This window comes from Sinohyriopsis cumingii, chromosome 13 (genome assembly GCF_028554795.1).
Source record: "Sinohyriopsis cumingii isolate HCF-2022 chromosome 13, ASM2855479v2, whole genome shotgun sequence".
NCBI classification, from domain to species: Eukaryota; Metazoa; Mollusca; class Bivalvia; order Unionida; family Unionidae; genus Sinohyriopsis; species Sinohyriopsis cumingii.
The window spans coordinates 42,041,625-42,062,836 of record NC_142973.1 but is presented as its reverse complement, the minus strand read 5'-3'; the positions used below and the strand labels follow the sequence as shown (position 1 = coordinate 42,062,836).

The 21,212-nt window shown below is 38.1% G+C and overlaps 1 protein-coding gene across 1 annotated transcript in view; it reads right to left on the bottom strand.

The window, feature by feature from the left end:
- Positions 1-21,212, bottom strand: part of LOC149785286 (condensin-2 complex subunit D3-L-like) — a 203,629-nt gene that overhangs the window by 3,956 nt on the left and 178,461 nt on the right. The window contains exons 44-45 of the mRNA XM_089979161.1: positions 19,848-19,932; positions 18,897-18,933 (exon numbers count right to left, since the gene is read on the bottom strand). Of these exons, the coding sequence (XP_089835287.1) occupies positions 18,897-18,933; positions 19,848-19,932 (122 nt within the window). The remainder of the gene's footprint in view (positions 1-18,896; positions 18,934-19,847; positions 19,933-21,212) is intronic.

The following is a 21,212-nucleotide window of genomic DNA, read 5'->3' as shown; positions in this document are numbered from 1 at the left end:
TTGATCAAATAACCTCGTTTAGCCAAGTGGCCAGCGATTGTGGGGTTATGTCTTCCTTTTCTGTAAGATCCTTTGAGGGTTGCCATTAATGTTCTCCGTGTGCCTCAAACACTGTATGTACGAGTGCTTCAATAGTTTTTGTCATTAAGGAATGTATAAAAATTCCCAAGCAATATCATTACAGATTTAATTGCATTAATGGTATGTTTTCATTTTTTACGACAAAATAAATCCAAAAACATTTTTTTTATACAAACAACTGTATCGTCACAAATTAATTTTTAATATTACAAATATAATTATATTTATGATCTTTTTTTATCATATTCAACATATGCCAATGTGGTGGCATAAATGGGATGATGTGAAAGATACTTGGGCAAATCTAACTTTTTGGAAAATTTTGGATTAAACAAACAACCCCCACCCCCAAAGTCATTTTTTTGTAATTCAATAACATATGTTAAGATGTTAAGAACATCATTTCTTTGTAAGACCGTGAATCATTCTAATATTTTTCAGTAGAGCAGTTGTTTTCTTGTTGAATATTTACATAATTTGTCATGTCCACTAGATTTCTTCTCAATTATTGAGTAAGTGTGGTTTATGAATACTGGCCATCTCTGATAAATATCTTGATTGGGTGTTGGTACACCAGTCCAAGTTTCCTTGCCTTTTACATTAATAATGTGTCAGCGCTTCCTATTTTTATCAACAAAATCTCTATTGTCAGCTCATTCAACAATTTACAAACACACACACAGCAAATTCAATTACTATAAGGTACTGATCATCAAATATTATTATTTTTTTGGGGGGTGGGGTGGGGGGAGCTGCTATTTTCTTCTGAGCCGAGATATTTTCTTTTCTTTTATCTCAAGATCATTTTCTTTTAAATAATCTATCTATCTATCTATCTATCTATCTATCTATATATATATATATATATATATATATATATATATATATATATATATATATATATATATATATATATATATATATATATATATATATATATATATATATATATATATATATATATATATGCTATAAATCAGAGCAAAGTACTGACAAACAGAAACTGAAAGAAAAAAAGTGTCTGGCCCCTGCACCAGAACAAGAAACTGTTGGTCCTTAATATAATGGTGGTATACCATGGTGCATATCGCAGTATGTTCAGAAATAGCATGGTACAATATTTTTCATGGTACCAAGCCACAGAGATTTGTACCAGTGTAGTGAGAAATTTGTAGGTAACTGAGTCACAGAAAAGAAGCCAATGGATTACCGGGGTTGCCAATTTTATCTGCGTGATGCCTGGTGACTTCTGCAATGGCTGTTGAAGAATGGTGATTTCTGTGATCTTTGTTGCTTGCTGTAAAATTCTTAAGGGCAAGTGTTCGTCATCTTCATCAGTGTCCAATGAAGCCTTAACATATATACATGGTTCCCACGCTTTTCTAAATGTAAATTTCCAGGTCATTTCCAGGGATTTTCCAGGATGAAATTAATTTTTTCAAGGTTCACATATGACCATTACTGAATGGAATTAAAGAACATTTTAGATTATAAAACCTGCATTTTCTAAATCTAAAGATGGTTCTCTTTCGAGACTCTCCAAAATATTTAAGCCAGAAAAGATGATCATGTACAAAACCACAAAATGGTCACACAAAACAAGTTTGATTATATTCCTTTAAATTGGCATGTAAAGTCATTTCAAGTATACAAAATAAAAATTCTAACTTTATTTTGCTGACCTGCATTATGTTGCTAAGTGGGAACAACATAATGAACATACAGTAGTTTTGTTTCCTTTCAAACCTTTAATTCTAAAGAATTCTATAGCAATATATATATATATGCATCTTATAGAAAGTATAAAAAAAAACAATAAATGCAAATAATTAGAATCTTGTCTTGTAACAAAGAGAATTTAACCCTGACTTTATCTGTGTCAATAAAATCCCAAGCAAGATTTTTAGAATCTTGTCTTGCAACAAAGAGAGTTTAACCCTGACTTTATCTGTGTCAATAAAATCCCAAGCAAGATTTTTAGAATCTTGTCTTGTTAAGAGAGTTTAACCCTGACTTTATGTGTCAATAAAATCCCAAGCAAGATTTTTTGAATCTTGTCTTGTTAACAAAGAGAGTTTAACCTTGACTTTATCTGTGTCAATAAAATCCCAAGCAAGATTTTTAGAATGTTGTCTTGTAACAAAGAGAGTTTAACCCTGACTTTATCTGTGTCAATAAAATCCCAAGCAAGATTTTTAGAATGTTGTCTTGTAACAAAGAGAGTTTAACCCTGACTTTATCTGTGTCAATAAAATCCCAAGCAAGATTTTTAGAATGTTGTCTTGTAACAAAGAGTTTAACCCTGAATTTATCTGTGCCAATAAAATCCCAAGCAAGATTTTTAGAATCTTGTCTTGTAACAAAGAGTTTAACCTTGACTTTATCTGTGTCAATAAAATCCCAAGCAAGATTTTTAGAATCTTGTCTTGTAACAAAGAGAGTTTAACCTTGACTTTATCTGTGTCAATAAAATCCCAAGCAAGATTTTTCAAACAACGTAATCAACAGGAGAAGATCTGGTTAAAAATCCATCATTTAAAAAAATTTTCAAAAGGGTTGATTTAAATTTTGACAAACGACCTTCAAAATTATATACTGATGTATATACAAGGACTGAATTTTCTGTAAAATCAACTTGTCTTCTTGTAATTCGTTAAACAAGTTGAATTGTTTAATATATAATACAAGGGATGACAATTTCTCATTTTTGCTCTGAGATTCAACTATATGGACTACAGTTTTGGATTAAAAGGAATAGCAGTCCGTTTTCTAATCCAGGTTTGGACATTTAGGATGGGGGTGTGGGGTTGTTGCAATTGCATATTGAAAATTTGGAACTTGCTGCCACATTGTGGTAGCAACATATGGTAGTTGCTTACCAGCGGGCCTAGAGAATTTAAACTTACGATAACATTGGAAATCCATTAGTCACGACATATCAACAACAAACTCCATTTTTAAATTGTTTGCAGAGAAATTCAATTATAGTAAATGAAAGTCAGATACTTTTTGTAAATACCAGCAATCTGGCCAGTCTGATTTATCAAGCAGAGAGCACATGTCAACGTTATAGTCCTGTGACACAACAAAACTCCAGAAGTTGTTTTCATAATATATAAATATGGAAAACTTTGTGTTCTTTCATTTTTGTATTTTGATTACAACCAGTATATGACTTACATTTAATAATTTTTAATTTTTTCCCTACAACATTTGAAAATGTGGGTTGCTAGATTTATGTACTCATGTGACTAGCAATGATTTTAATACTCATAATTTCTGAGACAATAAGTAATTTTCATATCCATTTCATGCCTGTATCACTTGATCTAGCAATGTTTAAAGTTTTCTAGGCAATCCGGTAAGCAGCTACACTTTGCCAACACGATGTTTGCCTCTTGTGATGCTAGAGTGGTTTTCATAGCTTCCACATAAGGAAAGATATGGATATCAAGCAGACTTTGAAAATAAAAGTCTACTAGACGAATCTAATCCACTGAGATTTTGGACCGACTTGGCATATATGTTTAATGCAAGCATCCCACCCTCTGAATATTCTGGTTAGAACTCAAGAAATTTAACTCACAATCAGTTTAGTTACAGCGCAGTTATGTGATTGTTTTGGGTGTCAAGTGGTGGCAGAAAATTCCCAGGTTTTCGCATTAGGACTTATCACGGTCAGGAAAAAAGTTATCATTTCTCCCGACTTTTTCCCAATTTCCTGGTAGTGTGGGAACTCTGTATATAGTACTGACTGTCTGGAGTGGTTGAGTTCTTCCTCCACCATTAATACTGGCTGCCATGTATAGCCTATCGTGTGCTGAAAAATTGCGTTAAACCCTACAACAACAACAACAACAACAACTTAACACAGAACACTTGCCTCAATACTACATGTTATCTTACCATGGTTCCCACGCTTTTCTAAATATTTCCAGTTCTTTTTCAGGATGAAATTAATTTCATGCATTTTCCAAATCTGAAGATGCTTCTCTTTCAAGACTTTCAAAAGCACATGTCAGAAAAGAGGATCATGTACAAAACCACAAAATGTGTCACATGAAATAAATCCAACTATATTCCTATAAATTAGTATTTAAAGCCATTTCAATGTACAGAATACAAATTCTAACTTTACTTTGCTGACCTGCATTATGTTGCTACATGGAAACAACATAATGAGCATAAATTATTTTGTTTCCTTTCAAACCTTTAATACTAAAGAATTCTAGAGCAACATATGTGCATGTTATACAAAGCAAAGATTTCCTATCACAGTATGGAAAAAACCCAACAAGTGCAAAACATTATAATCTTATCTTGTAATGAAAAAAGTTAACCCTGAATTTATGTGTGCCATTAAAATCTCAAACAAGATTTTTCAACCAACCTAAACTCCTTAAAATGATTTGGTTAAAAAGCAAATTTTTAGTCAATTGTGTTTCTCTGAGAATACTTACCCGATCACATTAACGTTAGGGATATAAGCCTGCTACCTCTTGAATCCAGCCCTACTAAAAGACGAAAATTTGTCTTTTCAGTCTATCTCATATAGACCAAAGGGCAATAGCTCTTGCCCCTTACCTCCCCTTGCCACTGCCAGGTGTCACTAGTTTTTTAAGCTGAGCAATATATATTATATGAGGATACTTGCATAGCGGGGTGGTTGGGACGGTTTTTAAGTAATGTGATCGGGTATGTATTCTCGGAGAAACACAATTTACTAAAAATTTGCTTTCTCCTTCAAATACGTTCCCCGATCACATAAATGTCAGGAGAATAACTAATAGGAGGAGGGAATGCTGAGCGTCCTACCTCCACCCCGGGTACCTTCTAGGGAATGATGGCTGGATTCCCCATTTAAACGATAACCCGTTCTCCTAATTTCATCAGCAACACAGCCTAGGGTCACGTGATATGTGACCCCTATATGCGGTTAAGAAGATAGTTATTGAAATCTTCTTACCTATGAAATTTCACTGACGAATCCAGCGAAGCTGATAGGCTGTGCTGATTGTTTTAAACGGGTCTGGTGGTCATCTGGGCTGCCGACACCGGACCTACCAGATTCAAGGTTTGCCTCTGCGAAGCCAAATCTCTGAGATAAAAACTGGAGAAGGTTGACTCTGCATGCCAGCCAACAGCTTCTATTATATCTCAGATCGAAACATTGCGTTCGAATGCCAGGCTCGCTGAGATTGCTCTAATCTCATGAGCTGTAATCTTCATGAGGTGACTCTGATCTTGTGAGACCTCAGAGTACGCTGAGCTTCATGAAGCAAGGGCTTGAGGGGTGATATCCCGTTTACCAGCTTTGACTGGAAGAAAGAGGCGCTTACGTGTGTCCCGACACGCCTCTGTGCGTTTTAAATAGTGCTTGAGTGCACGAACAGGATCTTGCATGGCTGCTGCTCTTGACTTATCTACGGAAGAGAGCGAGCGATTGACAATTCTTTGATTGCCAATGGATGGTAACCTATTTTTGGCTACAAAGCCTGGTTGCGTCAGGAGGACCACCGAACCATCTCATCTGAACTGAAGAAAGTTCGGGTCACTGAAAAGGGCATGTAACTCGCTCACCCTGCATGCTGAAGCTAAGGCTATCAATAAACATATTTTGTATGATAGTAGCTTTAACGAAGTGTGGCCTAAAGGTTCAAATTTGTCTGAATTGAGCCATGTTAAAACCCAGAACAGATTCCTTTTTGGAAACAGGGTGAGGGATTTTGGTCGATTGAAATCAAAATTGGCTAAAAGATCTGATAGATCTTTGTTATGCCCAAAATCACATCTACCATGATGGTGGAATGTGTCTGATATCATGGAGCGGTAGCCTTTGATAGTAATTGGGGCCCAACTGTTTCTCCTCAAAAAGCCAGAGAAAAAAAGTCAGCCAGTTGAGGGATTGAGACACTCAAAGGGACGATGTTATTGATATGGCACCAGTCCCTGAAAACACGCCACATTCCCTCGTAAGCCTTCAGAGTGGAGGGCCTTCTTGCTCTTGAGATTCTCTCCACAATCGAAGGTTTAAATTGTTTGTCTCGCAAGGCTGCCCGAACAAGAGCCAAGCGTGAAGAACAAGACGGTCCAGGCAGGGGTGGAACATCTGTGACCGCGGCTGTTTGAGAAGATTTGGGCTGGTTGGAATCTTCCTGGGTAGATCTATCGCTAGATTGAGTAGATAGGTGACCCAGGACTTGTTCCATCTGAGAGGGGCAATCAGAATCATCCAACAGTTCTGACCCCTTAACCTCTGGATTATTTTTGGTACCAAAACCGTGGGAGGGTAGGCGAATGCCACAACCCCTCCCAGCTGATTGACAGTGTCCACAGCCCAAGTCTCTGGGTCTGGAACCGGAGAGACGAAGGTGGGCAACTTGTGATTCCACCTTGTCGCAAAAAGATCGATCATCAGACACCCGCAAAGTGTGCAAATCCGAAGAAAGACTGATTGATGGAGTGACCATTCCGTATGAATGACTTGACCTTTCCTGGATAAATTGTCAGCCAAGACATTGAGTCTGCTGGGAATGTGTCTGATTTTACGTTGATGTGGAGGTTGTCGCACCAACGTAGAAACTGCCAGATCAGAATGCACAGGTCTGGTGATTTGGTGCCCCCTTGTTTGAAGAGGTAAGTCACCACCACAGAGTTGTCTGACATAATGAGGACAGTTTTTTCCTGAGAGTTGATCCTTCCGGAAATGAAAGGCATTGATGACAGCCCTCATTTCTAAAAGGTTGATGTGGAGAGGCCTCTCCCCTGGCTCCCACGTGCCGCTGACTGTAGCGAAGTCCGGCAATAGGTGGGCACCCCAACCGTAGGTACTGGCGTCGGTACATACCGTTATCTCCGCTTGGAGCATCTCCAGAGGAATCCCCGTGGACAGCCAACCGGGGCTGTGCCACTGACTCAAGAATGATCGTATCTCAGGCATGATCATTATTGTTTGATTGAGGGGACTTGAAAAGGGGCACCATTGTGCCAGTAACGTCATTTATAAGGGACACATAAAAAGACGGCCAAGCGGGATCAAGTCTGCCGCTGCATTGAATAATCCGAGGAGTTGCAAGAATTCTCTCGCTGAAATCCACGTCCTGTTGGAAACGGAATCGACGAGTTCGACGATCCGGATTATGCGAGCGCGAGGAAGCCGTACCAGATTCAGATCGTTGAGAAACTCCATACCCAGATGGACAAAACGCTGAGATGGACGGAGATCGGACTTTTTCCAGTTCACGAGAAAGCCTAGATGATCTAAAAGTGCTAAAAGATCGTTTCTGTCTTTGAGCAGAATTGAACTTACCATATGTTTCTGAAGGATGTCATCCAAGTACACTGCTGTCCCTGAAGATGAAGTCGAGCGGAACAGGGTGACAACGCAATCCATAACCTTGGTAAAAGCCCAAGGGCTGATGTTGAGGCCAAAGGGTAGGACCTGGAACTGATAAACCGCGTCACGGTAAGCGAATCAGAGAAATTTCCGTGATGCGGGGTGGATAGGGACGTGAAAATATGCATCGGTCATATCCAGACTGACGGCATACTTGTCCCGCCGGATGGAAAGATGGATTGATCTCGCCGTTTCCATCTTGAATTTCAGTGGTAAAATGTATTGGTTGAGGTGACTCAGGTTGATGATCGGCCTCAACTTGCCGTTTGCCTTCTGGATAAGAAACAGCCTGGAATAAAACCCCGGCGATTGCGGGTTTTTCACAATCTTCATTTTTCTATGAGCAACCGTATCTCCTGTTGCAGAAAGGTACCCTTCTCCCGATCGGACGGTACGTCCGTGAAGAGGGGAGAGGAGGACAGGGGAGGGGGTTGGATAAATGAAATCCAAAGTCCCTCTGGATCACCCAATCGCTCTGAGGAAAAAAGGTGGTCCAGTGGTCCTGAAATTGCAGGAGGCGGCCGCCCACAGGTAGGCTGTCCACGGGTGGTGGAGAGGGTATGTCAATTTTTAGAGTTAGGAGGCTTGAAGACAGAAACTTTGTTTCTTACCGCCTCTGTATGGTTGCCTCCTAGCTTGATTAGACTGTTGTCTCCTGGCATTGGGTTGGGATCTATACTGCACATTTGATTGTAAGGATCCCTTGTCCCTGGTCCGCCAATCATCCCTCCGCTGTGGCAGGGGCTGATTTTTTTCTAAATGCCTGCGAGGGCTGGGCGGTGAGTTGAATGGGCAGTTCCTGAGCTGCCTGCTTCCGAACTTCTTCAATTTTTCCTCCAAAGAGTAAAGGCGACCCAAACGGAGTCATCCGTAAAGCCAGAGTATGATGGTGCTTGAGCGATGTGGTCCGCAGTCATGCGTCACGTCGCATCAGGTCTAAGTTGGCTGAAGCAGTCAACGCATTAGCCATGGAATGGTGAGCTGCCCTGTTAATAACTCTAGCAATCCGGGCCATTGCTTCCCAAGCGTGGTCACTGTCGGATTTTTCTGCGAGTCAGAAAATGGCTAATGAAGCCAAGTCTAACATTGAAGACGTAGCGACTACATTCCAGACTAGCTTTGACGTGGCATGGAACACATTTTTGTCCACTTTGTAAAACAGTGGAGCAGACATGTGAACTGCTGCCATATTTTTGTCCAGGGCCGGAAGATCCGTACTGAAGGCGTCTGAATGAGTTTTTTACCAGCGACCCAAGAACGTCGCTGGTATTTGGCTTTCTGAAAAGAATGCCTTGGCATTCCCCGATCACCTATTCGTCCTGATAGACGATCGTTGATCTCCTTAATTTTTGCCGACTGCAGAAGGAGCCGGAAGGACGGCGTCTCTTCCTCCCCGTCAAGATCTACAGACGCCTTAACTTTGTAGTCTTGAGTGGCGGTAGGAGGTGGAGGGCATTCTGAAATTGCCAACACCCTATAAATTTCTTCCACTGCCACCTTGAAGCCAAACTCAGTCCGTTCCATGGTTGGATCTGTGTACGGCTGATTTGCAGGAGTTTCGTCACCCTCACTGTGTGCCGAGTTGTGTTCTGTAATAGCTTGCATTTCTGGATAGAGCATACCAGGTGGCACAGATGACGCTATTCCTCATCCTTAACACTGTCACTAACTCTCCCTTGTGGATAAGCCGTGAGCATATGGACGGCCGGCCCTGCCGGCTGGTTTGTCTGGCTTGTCGTCGGTCTGAATGTTGGCGATGGTCCTGCTATCACCGGTACCGGCTGCTCCAATGGCCTGGCTGGACGGACAGATTTCTCACTAAAATCTCCGCCATAGTATTGGTATGTTGCCGGCGGTACAGCTTGACGGATGGATTTATCACTAAAATCCCTGTAAGTCATGTTTGGTCGGATCGTTTTACCAATAGGGTCCCCATGCTGGGACAGTTGGATGGCCGGTGATGTAGAGGTTGTATAAAGAAATGGATCCGGTAAAAACCCCATGCGTCCCGACTTACAGGCCTGAAGGCCATGCTCGGACATGCGGGGGGACTTACGCCCACTGGGCAGCCTAAAATTGGGGGAACATTCCCCCAAAGAGTCAGACAAAGCTGTGTTAGCGAGCGAGGGAAATAAGGGTAATATCTGGCCTGATGTCAATAGCTGTGTCATCGTTTCCTGGACCAAATGACGTATCTGTTCAAAGTTGGACTGTTGTACCCTGTCAACATTATTTCCCTCCATTGCCGCTGATGTTACTGTGGCTGATGGTTGCAAACGACGAACTTTAGGTGGAGGGGGGACCCCAACGTCCCCCACAAGGCTCGCAATGGAGGCTGTCTTCGGATGTATAATGAGGACATCAATGATATCTTTCTTCGACTTATTTCGTCTATCCCTCCCTTTTGCTGCCTTGTGGACTACATCAGCCCACGTTTGCTCTGTCCAAGTATTACACATGCTGCATGGTATAGATAATGTACACTTGGTACATACAATACAAGAGTCATGGTTGTCTTCTTTTGCTTTGAACATTTTGTATTTCATGCATTTGGTTGACATTTCTACTGAAACGACACAAGAAAAGAAAACAAAGCACAAATTAGCAATTCAACATGTTATTAATTCGCTAATACCACAAACGTTACTAACGGAGTAGGCGAAATTAGTTAGTGTCGCGTTAACTTTTAATTAACAACATGAGTTCCGCGATAGCGTGTGTAACATGGTCTTCAGTAAACGAAATCCGTAAGGGTGACAAAGTCACTCAATTTTGAGAAAAATTGTTAAAATAATATATACAAGCTGTAGAAGAATGATTGTCCAACGCAATAAATCCAAATTTAACTTCGGATTGTCCAATTTAACACCAAGATGGCTTGGATTGTTTGGAGGTATAATGTACGTGTTATCAGTACAAGTGAAGCTTAAAAATTGGTGACACCTGGCGGTGGCAAGGGGAGGTAAGGGGCAAGAGTTATTGCCCTTTGGTCTATATGAGATAGACCGAAAAGACGAATTTTCGTCTTTTAGTAGGGCTGGATTCGAGAGGTAGCAGGCTTATATCCCTAACGTTAATGTGATCAGGGAACGTATCTGAAGGAGAAATTCCATCATTTAAAGATATTTACAAAAGGGTTGATTTAAATTTTGACAAAAGACCTTCAAAATTATATATTGTTGTATAAACAAGGACTGAATTTTCTATAAAATCAGCTTGTCTTCTTGTAGTTCCATAAACCTGTCCCAAAACCTGTATTGATACATGGGCTCTTATTGTTTCTTAATATATAATAAAAGGGACGACAGTTTCCCATTTCTCCTGCATTCTATTTAAGATCTGAAACCAATGCTTCAAGCTACATGTCACTGTGTAATAGTTTCGCACCAAAGTTCAGCTCAGAGATTCAAAGTTTTCGAATAATAATGATAATAATAATAATAATAATGAGGACTTAGTATAGCGCCTAATCTTTAGAAGCTCTGAGTGCTTTACATCGTTAGACAACACCTATAAGATAAAAAACATAATAATATTATTACAAAAACAAACAAGAAATTAGAAAAACATTAAAAAATAAAAAACATGCTGAGAATATTTCAGGTAGGAAACATTATTAGGTCTTTAAGTTTGTTCTTGCAGTCGAAATAAGTGAGTTTTGAGAGCCCTTTTGAATGTGATCACTGTGTCTTTGTGTCTAAGTTCAGTGGGCAATTCATTCCAAGTTGCTGGGCCCTGGTACGCAAAAGAACGCTGTCCATATGACTTTGTTTTCATAGTGGGAATAATGAGTATATGATTGTCAGAAGAGGAACATAAGTATCTTGCTGGTGTGTACACATGGGTGAGGTCAGATAGGTATGTTGGAGTAGAGTCTGACTGAAATGTAGCACAGAGTATATATAGTTTCCTCTGAATATTCCAACCCCATTTTTCACGTTTGGACATTTAGGATGGAGTGTGGGTTCAGAGCAATTACACAACAAAAATATGGAATCTGCCACCACTGTAAGATAGCTTACCAGCGGGACTAGCAAATTTAAACTATTTTATATGGACTAATACCTGCATGAAATCGATAGGAAAATTATTTATTTTCTCAAAAATGGCAAGTATTATATTCGTTATGTTTTTAAACCGTTGCCAGACTAGTCAAAACTTGGCATAGATGAAATTTGACCCGGTACTCGCCATTGGCCTTAATAGTCACATGACTTCATAACTCTCCAACAATGACATTGGAAATCCAATAGTCACATGATATCAACAAACTCCTTTTTAATGTCATTGTACAAAATTTCAATTATATTAAATGAAAGTCTGATACATTTTGTAAAAACCATATAGAACATATAATTCTCAACATATTTATTTCAAGAACAACTACAAGAAACTTGGCCAGTCTGACTCATCAAGCAGAATAGTCTGGTTCCCTGCTTCGTCTGCTCCCTGTCAACATGGTAGTCACATGATACAACAAAACTTCAGAAGTAGGTCTCGGAATAAATATAGAGAATTTTGTGCTCTTTTGTTTTTGTATTTTTATTACAACCAGTAATGATTTTCATTTAATATTTTTTTCTATATTTCAAAATCGCTTGTACCAGCTAAAATTTCATTAACGCATTACTTTTATCATCTTTCAGCAGATGAAAGACATAATGATTGTAATACTCGCAATTTATGAGAAAATAAATAATTTTCATATCGATTTTATGCAGGTATAACTCGATTTAACAATGTTTAAGTTTGCTAGACCATCTGCTTAGCGGCTATGGTGGCAGGGTCCAATATCGTAAATTGGAACCGGGCAAATTTCTTAACTTAAGGCTATGGTGTGACTTTTTCAGCTACTATTGTTTACTATTTAAAGATGTGGATATATTTGTGAACTAGATGTTTCGGGCTTGTGTTGTTCTTGAAATTGATGTCAGGCATGTACACCTTCCATAGTTACTTTGCAGTATGTTGATAGTGAAATCCCAACAGTCAGCTAGGAAGAAGAGCTAGCCTCACATAGCAATAAACACATTGGTTTGGGGCAAGTAGAATATCTCAAAAACGGCTTGGTTGACAACTATTTTCAGTTGCATGAGACTGTTTAGTACACAATGTTTTGAAGAACTGTCATCTAGGAAAAGGCTTGTGTTTGCACTGTGAGTATCACATGGTGTCAAAAATGACATTCAGACATGAAAATTGCAGGTTGAAATTTGGGGTTGGGGTGCATAAACTTCTTCTGCTATGAACTGCCATTGACCATTGACTTCTTTGGACAAATGGATAATATTCTTATGCTTTGTTTTAACATAGGTATCCAAAAATATGGACCTTTTTGACCTCATTGTGTATTTGATTTTTTATGATTTTTTTTTATTCTAGTTTGCTGATTGCGGCATTAAATTTGTACATAAAACCTGGTCCTTGCCCCTATGCTTTAATGCCACCATGTTCTCCTCTTGTGACTGGTTTTCATACCTTCAATATAAAAAAAGATATGGATCTCGAACTGTCTGTGAAACATAAAGTCTACTAGACGAATCTAATCCACTGTGCATCTGAATTGTCTCAAAAAATATATTTATGGCAAGCACCCAAATGATCCATACTGCAACCTCCTAATTCAAACTTGATACATGTAACTCATGATCAGTTCAGTTACAACTCAATTATGGAACTGTTTTAGGCATCAAGTTGTGGAGGAAAATTCCTGGGTTTTTCCAGACTTTCATCCATATTTGCAAAATTCAAGGACTTTTCAAGGTCAGAATAAAAATGTTCATTTCTCATGACTTTTTCCTGATTACTTGATAGCGGGGGAACCTTGTCTTACAGGAAAAAACCCAACAAACTGGCAACTAATGCAAGTTTGAAACTAGAAGGTTTTTAACCTACTGCCTTCAATCTCACAGAATATTTTCATGAGGCCAAAGCAAACAATAAATGTTTCCTTTTGCACTGTTTTAAAATTAGGGTTGGCAGGTCATTGCTTGTGGTTTTTTAAATGTAAAAAAAAAGACAACCTTATATTTAATGTTTTTTTTTTAAACCCCGGGGAAAACATGCTAGGGTTGATCATGAGAAACAGGGATGCTCAGCCAACCAGTAACATTTTTGTGTGGCCCGATCTGAATTCTATTTTAGTATCATGTCTGTTATGGGTAGAAAAAACATATATTCTCAAACTGCAAATCTACATCTAATTGGGTCAAAAAATAAATAAAAGGTAGTTAAGTAGAGCAAATTTTATGTGGCCAGAATTTCCTGAAGTGGTTTTCCAGAGTCTTGTTTGTCTAGTTTAACATTTAATTTCAAGGTAATCTATTTAATATTAATACGTAATACAGTCATTTCAAAGACTTCCAGAACATGGGATTCTGCACTGCAATTACCCCAACTATTAATAGATTTCTACATATCTTGCAAGGTCTGGTAGTAAAATTCACTGCAAGAGCTGGGGTTGTTGAAGGTTACTATCGACGATAATGCTTACCACTGTGTTACCAGTGTAAACTACCCAATAATAAATTAAGATTTATCCCAATACATTTGTATTACATTTATATATCAAAAGGGGAACTGGGGAATAAAAGAAGCCAATACAGACTGGACTAAGATTAACCAGTCTACTTGATCAATCCAATCACCTGAGCACTTGGACTAATTTCACAAATATGTTTAAGGCAAGCACCCAAATGATCCATACCCCAACTGTATCTCAAATACCTGAAGAGTTTTGCAACCTCCAAAAATTAAAGTAAGAACTTAATAAATTTAACTCATGATTAGTTCAATTATTCATTTACTTGTTTTTACTGTCATCATATGTAGGCTGAAAATTCCTAGAGGGGCCCCGAGTGGCCGAGTGGTCTAAAGCGTTCTCCGTTACGGATCACTGCCATCTCACCTCTGTCTGTGTGGGTTCAAGTCTCGGATTCAGCCATTGTGGGTATGTGAGAAAGCTTGCCAGTAGCTTCTCGTGGGTCAGTGGTTCTTTCCGGGGTTTTCCCGGGTTCTTCCTCCACCATTAATACTGGCCGCCATGTATAGCCTATCGTGTGCTAAAAAATGGCGTTAAACCCTACAACAACAACAAAATTCCTAGACTTTTACCAACAGCAGCACAATTAAACATTTTTTCCAAATACAGTAAAAAATGTTATGAGTGACCTCTGCTATGAGCAACCACCTGTCATTTCCAATCACAATCTTAATGCACGGATCAATTTTGTTATCTAAACGTTCTGTTATGAGCGACCACCTGCTGAATGCGACCAGCGACCGCGATGTCTTGGCAAAATATGCATCTCGACACTGCTATGAACGACCGCATCGCAAAAAAAAAAAAAAAAAATGATTGGTACCACTGACCTTGACTTAATCCTTTGTAAAGACAAGAGCTCAAGATACATGTAGTATGCAAACAAAGTGGACATTAAATAACACTACAGCTGAATAACCATATAGTGAGATAAACACCACTTAACCATCATTTAATCCTTTGTAACAATGACTGCATAAATAGTAAAGATTGTTCTAATATGGTATTTTAAAAAATATTGACTAGCTTTCCGTGAAATTTGCAAGTCCAGTGTATGGTGTCATTTGTAAACTGCAGTAAACCAGACTAAAGTATGTGTCACTAACTGCCATGTTTATGTGAATAGCCAGTAAGATTAACCATTTTTTCATCAAAGGGAGTAATGATGGACACACGCAGTCAGTTTAGAAGTTTGTATTTTTTCTTTATCTTTGTGAAAACCCACACAATGTCCCAGTGAGAAATCTTTTGAAAGGGCTTCAGTGTAGGGTTGAGTACATCGCTTGTCTTTCCAGTTAATCCGTAATGCCTGGGGGTGTGTCGGGGTGAACAAGCTCTTTGTCTTTAATACTAGTAAGTGAGAATCGTTTCCGGATTCTTTTTTTATTTCTTTTGTTACAGTGTTTCACCCAGGTGCAGATGGTTGCAACCTTTGTTTATCAAGCTATAATGCTGATTTAAATTTCGTCTATAAAAAAATGTATTGTTTCTTGATGAGTTAATTATATCTTTTGGTTTCAATCATTGGTACATAATATATATTTATTTCACATTTCCAAAAAACCTTGACAAAAACCGAAATACATCTAGTCGTTATTATGTCAACACTAATAACAATGGCAGAACCTCCCATAAAAAAAAGAAAAATTCTAACACTGGAAGAAAGAACATATTCATGTGATGTTCAAATATAAATTTGATTCACGTTGTTTGAAAATGTACATCTTTATTATATAAAGTTATTTTGAGAGGAACGCATGCAATATTTAACTAGATTTATGAATGAAGGATATGATATATGTACAGTGAGTATGGGTATTTTGTCTTCTTCAACAATGCTACTGATCCTGGAAACCAGTCCATTTTCACACACCTCTTATGAAAGACCACCTGTCTTGAGAGAATGCTTTTGGTTGGCAGAAGGGGCAATCTCTCATAACAGGTTTTACTGTACTAACAAACCTATTCTCCAGAGTTTTTCCAGAAAGCATGGCAACCCTCTCTTTGATTTGAAGAGGGGGATGGTGTTGTCATCTTCTGGTATGCTCAGCATTCAAAGGGTATAGAATTCTGTATGTCAGTGATGATACTGTGTCATCACCATGCGTAATAATGGTTCTACTTGTGGCTGAGTCAGATCCAGCATGGAGCATGGTTTGGTCTGGTCTGGACGGACGACCCCAAATGTGCCAGTGTGCCATTATGGTATAATGGATACAGTCAGTCTGGCTCCTCAGTTCAGTTGCCAGGGTGGTCCTGGGTGTAGGCTACTGACACTGTGGGAATATCTGAGCAACATGTGGTTTTTATGTTTGAGAGAATAGACTCATGCTTGAAAAAGCCATAAAAACATAAACCAGGCAACTGGACATGTCAGTTGGCAACTGGGATGGATATATGATTTGCAGGCCCAGACAATTGGCAAAGTTGGAAGGTAATCCCACATGCACGGGTTAAAAGGTACTAAGTCCATACATAGGCCAGGATTAGGACTTTGCCCAATAGACAGTACCAAACGGGCCTAAAAACAGTTCCAACATCCTCATTGACAACCTCCAAGACAGAGCTTGTTCTATTATGCAAAAGCACATGCAGTTTCAAAATAGCCTGAGTGAAATAGCTTCTACGGGGTCAGAAGTAATTGTCACTGTTGGTGGTTTGGGGCAACTTTGCAGGGGATGGGACAGCATCTCAAAATCATATTCTGAATTTACCCTTTTCTCATGTCCGTCAAATTGCCTGCTTAAGATGTTGAACCAAATGTCGTCTGCCCACAATGCACAAACACTGCTTGGAAGTGAAGCAAAGCATGCATCATGATCATTGGACTCTTGTTAATAATTGCAGGCAAAAGCTTAAATTAGTAAACATCAGAGATCAGGTGACAGCCTTGTGGGAGCGGGGAGTTAATTTGCAAGAGTTACTTCATTCAGACATTTTTTGCCCATCCTTCATGGAAGGCTGGATTCAGAGGAAGTATGGGTTATTTCCCTAATGACAATGTGATTGGATCACATATATGATGGAGAATCATTGGTCTGCCCTGAATCAACACATACCAGATCAGGTGAGCAATTAGATAATTCACTCAACGACCAGAAATTTTTAACTTGCCCTTTTGAGTTGGGAGTGTAAACATTTGACATTTGATGTAGTGTGGTCCTTAGCAAGAAGGAAAATGGAGAATACCACATACCATAGTTAGACCACTAATCTGCATGTGCTTGATTGATTGATTGACATTTAATGGCACATCAAGGTTACAACATGCATGTGCTGATACAGCACCTGGGACTGAATCAAAGGCAGAAGAACAAAGCAGCAACTCAAAGTCTGAAGTCTCCAGGCCAAGTCATTTATCATACATCAGAAAGGTATGAAATTATGGGTTTCATAAGGACTAGATATTGTAAATCATTTGCATAACTGTATTTTCTCAGATCCAGTAAATGAAGCATACTTTTAAAAAAACTTGTGATTACAGCAAAGAACTTGCAAAACTTTTTTTCTGTGTTGATCCACTTCTTGAAGTGGAATCAGTTTAAGAAATACTCTAAAAAGAACAAATTTAAGCAAAATAAAAAGACATTTTCATAGGCCAATCTAATAAATGTTTTCAACATATAGTACCTCGATAGAGCAGTAATAACACAGCACACCTGACTAAAAATGGCCCGTGAAACAAAAAACATTATTTTGACAATTCTCAAACCCCAACACAGTCATTTCCAATCTTATTGAGAAAACGAAGAGAGACCATTATATATGCCTGTAACCTGATTGTTTCACATAGCATAATACTTGATGCTCATGGAAAACTATCAGCACTGGACAGTTTATACAGTTAACTGTCATACAGGTAATTTAAAAGGTATAATCAGTCAAAGATGAACAATCACCGTTCCACAAATGACTTAATTGATTGATAACAGATAGGGTACTTTTGTGTTGTATGCCCTTTAAGCACTGCTGTAGGCATCCATTTGGCTAATATCATATGTAAAGAAAGTCGAACAACCCAATTCTTTTGATGTTAGGTAAACTGGAGATGCACACTGAAGAAACAAAAGCTGTTACAGATTGTTGCTCTGAACAAAAACAATGAAGTCATCTTTATTAAAGATTTTTTGGTTTGGTCATGATTAGTACCAACATATTTTTAGAATCAGATTTTACTCCACATATAAAATGCAAAACATGTTTGTGATTCAATGAAGGATGAGCCACCTGCAGCAAAGCTAAGCAAAAGTAAATTTCAGAACTACTTGTTGACAGAGTTTCACTTAGTTAAGCGCAGCTTTATATCAGGAGAATGCACAACTGCAACATACAATCAACATGTTTATACAATTGCTGACAGACCCAGTCAAAAGCTGAAATGCTTTACCTCTATTCTGTGTGTGTGTGTGTGTATGTATGTGTGGCGATGATGCATAACAAACTAAGTCTATCAGCTACTGTTTGTTTTGAAGTATATGATTAAAGGAAAACACATTTTATTTTATTTTAGTAAAGTATGTTTTTCTAATAATGTTATATAGTAGAGTAGATAACACATTCTCCAAATGTACAATTTTGCTTATTTTGGTCATGGCCACTTGGGAAAACAAATTGCACTTTTCTGAGTCTCAAAACCCCATCAATACTGTATGGAATTTGGCACTCTGCTGTCTCTGGTTTGATTTCACAGATGGAATGTACAGAGGTTGTTGGTTATCCATCAATGGTTAAAGGTTTTTCCTTGTTTTTGTGTTTCCTTTACCTCAAACAGCCCCTTCATACTTCCACCTAGGTTATGAAGAATGAACATTACAATTCATATAAAACTGGAAGATTGAAGAAGATAAAAAAAAAAAACCAGGAAAAAATAGTACTTACAGGAGACTTAATATTCCATTGTTTAGGTTTGGGTGGTCTGGAAAAAAAATAATCGAGAAATGTACACTGTTTACAGAGAGTCATTTTTTTGCTTAGTTGTGATGATGAAAATTTAAAAAAAAAATGGCCGATGCATTATTTTAGGATGTTCATCAGTTTCATGTATTTACAACTATGACCCCTTAGTTTCTGAAAATGCAGGTAAACACAGTTTTGCTTACTAATGCCTTTTAAAATGTTATTGAGTGCTCTTGTTCATAAAATGACAAGATCTACCCTGTAAAGTTGCAGGTAAAATTATAGTTACCTATCTGGGCAGGGGAGGGAGTGTAGGGATAAATATTTACAAATATGCTTGAGCATTATATTTATTATAAATACCGAGATGACTGACCTACACATAGGAAAAGTTCTCTTAATGTTGATAATCAGGTATCATTGAGATCATCACTTTCTGCTAATTGATTGATAATTAATAATTAATGTCTTGCCAAAACTGACATGATTTTATAGTCTGAAATGGCAGGATTGGTGTTGAACTGATTTTTACTAAAACTGTCAATGATCAACAAATGGAACAAATGGAATAAATGCAACAGCAATAAGTATTAAAAAATAAAAATCTATATCTTAGAAGAAGCACTATTTATGCAAACGGACCTGACAATGTAGTCAGTCGTACTTGAGCATGAAAAGAACTGGTAATCATTGATTAGTATTGCACAGAATTTAACAAGTTCTATTAATGTATATGCAGTAATATTGTGCAAAAAATGGAGATCAATGCAAACTCTAAACATTAATATTTGCACACAAAAACATTAACAGTATCCACAAATTAATATCCATGTCATGTCCATGCTTTACAGTTGAAACAGTGAAACGAACTAGTCAGGTCATTTTAATCTATGCTGGTTGTGGAAGAATAATAAACAAGCCTGAACTACTTACAGAGCCTCAGGTGACTTCATCAGAATAACTTCCCTTGTTTTGTCCTCTTTACTGTTCTGCACTTTTTTAGGGGTATGCACCATCTCTGTAATAAAACACAAAAATTTAATTTTTTTCTATGTAAATTAATTTAAAGAGGCAACCTGATTTTATTCATGATCATACTTTATGTTTCTACATATTCAGCCTTTAGTACTTTAATTTTTTTTTAATTTAGTGTAGTCAAAACTGCTATAGTAATCATCTGCATCAGAAAGTGACACTAAAATGTCCAATGTCATCTGCCACCAAAAGGTTGGAGGACTGGGAGCTGGGTGTTGTACTGACTCAATCAAGATCAGTGGCCGAGTCAGATGTGGTCAGAATCATTCATAAAATTTTGCTAAATAAGAGCATGTGTGTGATTTGGATTTTAAATGTAGCTTTAACAATTTTTCAGTCATATAGCTATGATGTCTGTAGTGTGACAGTTTAGTGATGTCTAGCACTGGGGCATCATGCTGCAGACATGTAGCATGATGTCCCACCCAGTTACATTATCCTGACACCAGGCTGACCAGTACTAACACTAACCTCTTAATGCTGAGCACCAAGCAAGGCAGATATTAGTACCATTTTAATACTAACCATGACCTCCCACATCCAAGGCAGACGCTCTAACCACTAGGCCACTGGAGCGGTCTGCTAAATAAGAAGCTTCATAGCTAATATAAGAAAAAACAAAATACAACAAATAATAATAATAATTTTTAAAAAAATGCCAGGTTTCACAAGCCATTAAAGCCTTCTAAGTCTATCAATGACCAGAACTTTGTGAAATATAGTCCAAATCTTCTGACCAGCGAAATCATCTGTGATTTTGAACAGATAAAGCTCCTCATGAAATATGCTGATATCAAACAAACATGTATGCTCGAGTGTTTAAAATACACAGGCACATGACTATTTGTAATCAATCTAGGGCCATAACTCTGCAAAATCTATTGAAAATCTGGTATTCATCAAACTCATCTGAGACCTTGCTGAAGAGAGTTTTATCAGCAGATGTCACTGAAATCCCCCTTCCCTGGAATGTTAAGTGTTCAGAAACCCGCAAGAGGTGCTAGTTGTCCAAGGGCCATAACTCCGTAAATAGCTTCAAAGCTTACCATCAATGAAGTCATGTTTGACCTCATTACAATTAAGTTTAACAGCCAATTTAGTTAAATCAATTAGAAAATGTCAATACTAATATTCACATCCTTTTCAGATTTCCAGGTAAAGCAGAGTATTTTATATACAAACAAATAACTTGTCAATGCATTACTCTTGAAATAAACACAATATGGGAAGGCTGGAGGATTTGCAAGATAGATGTAATTCTCC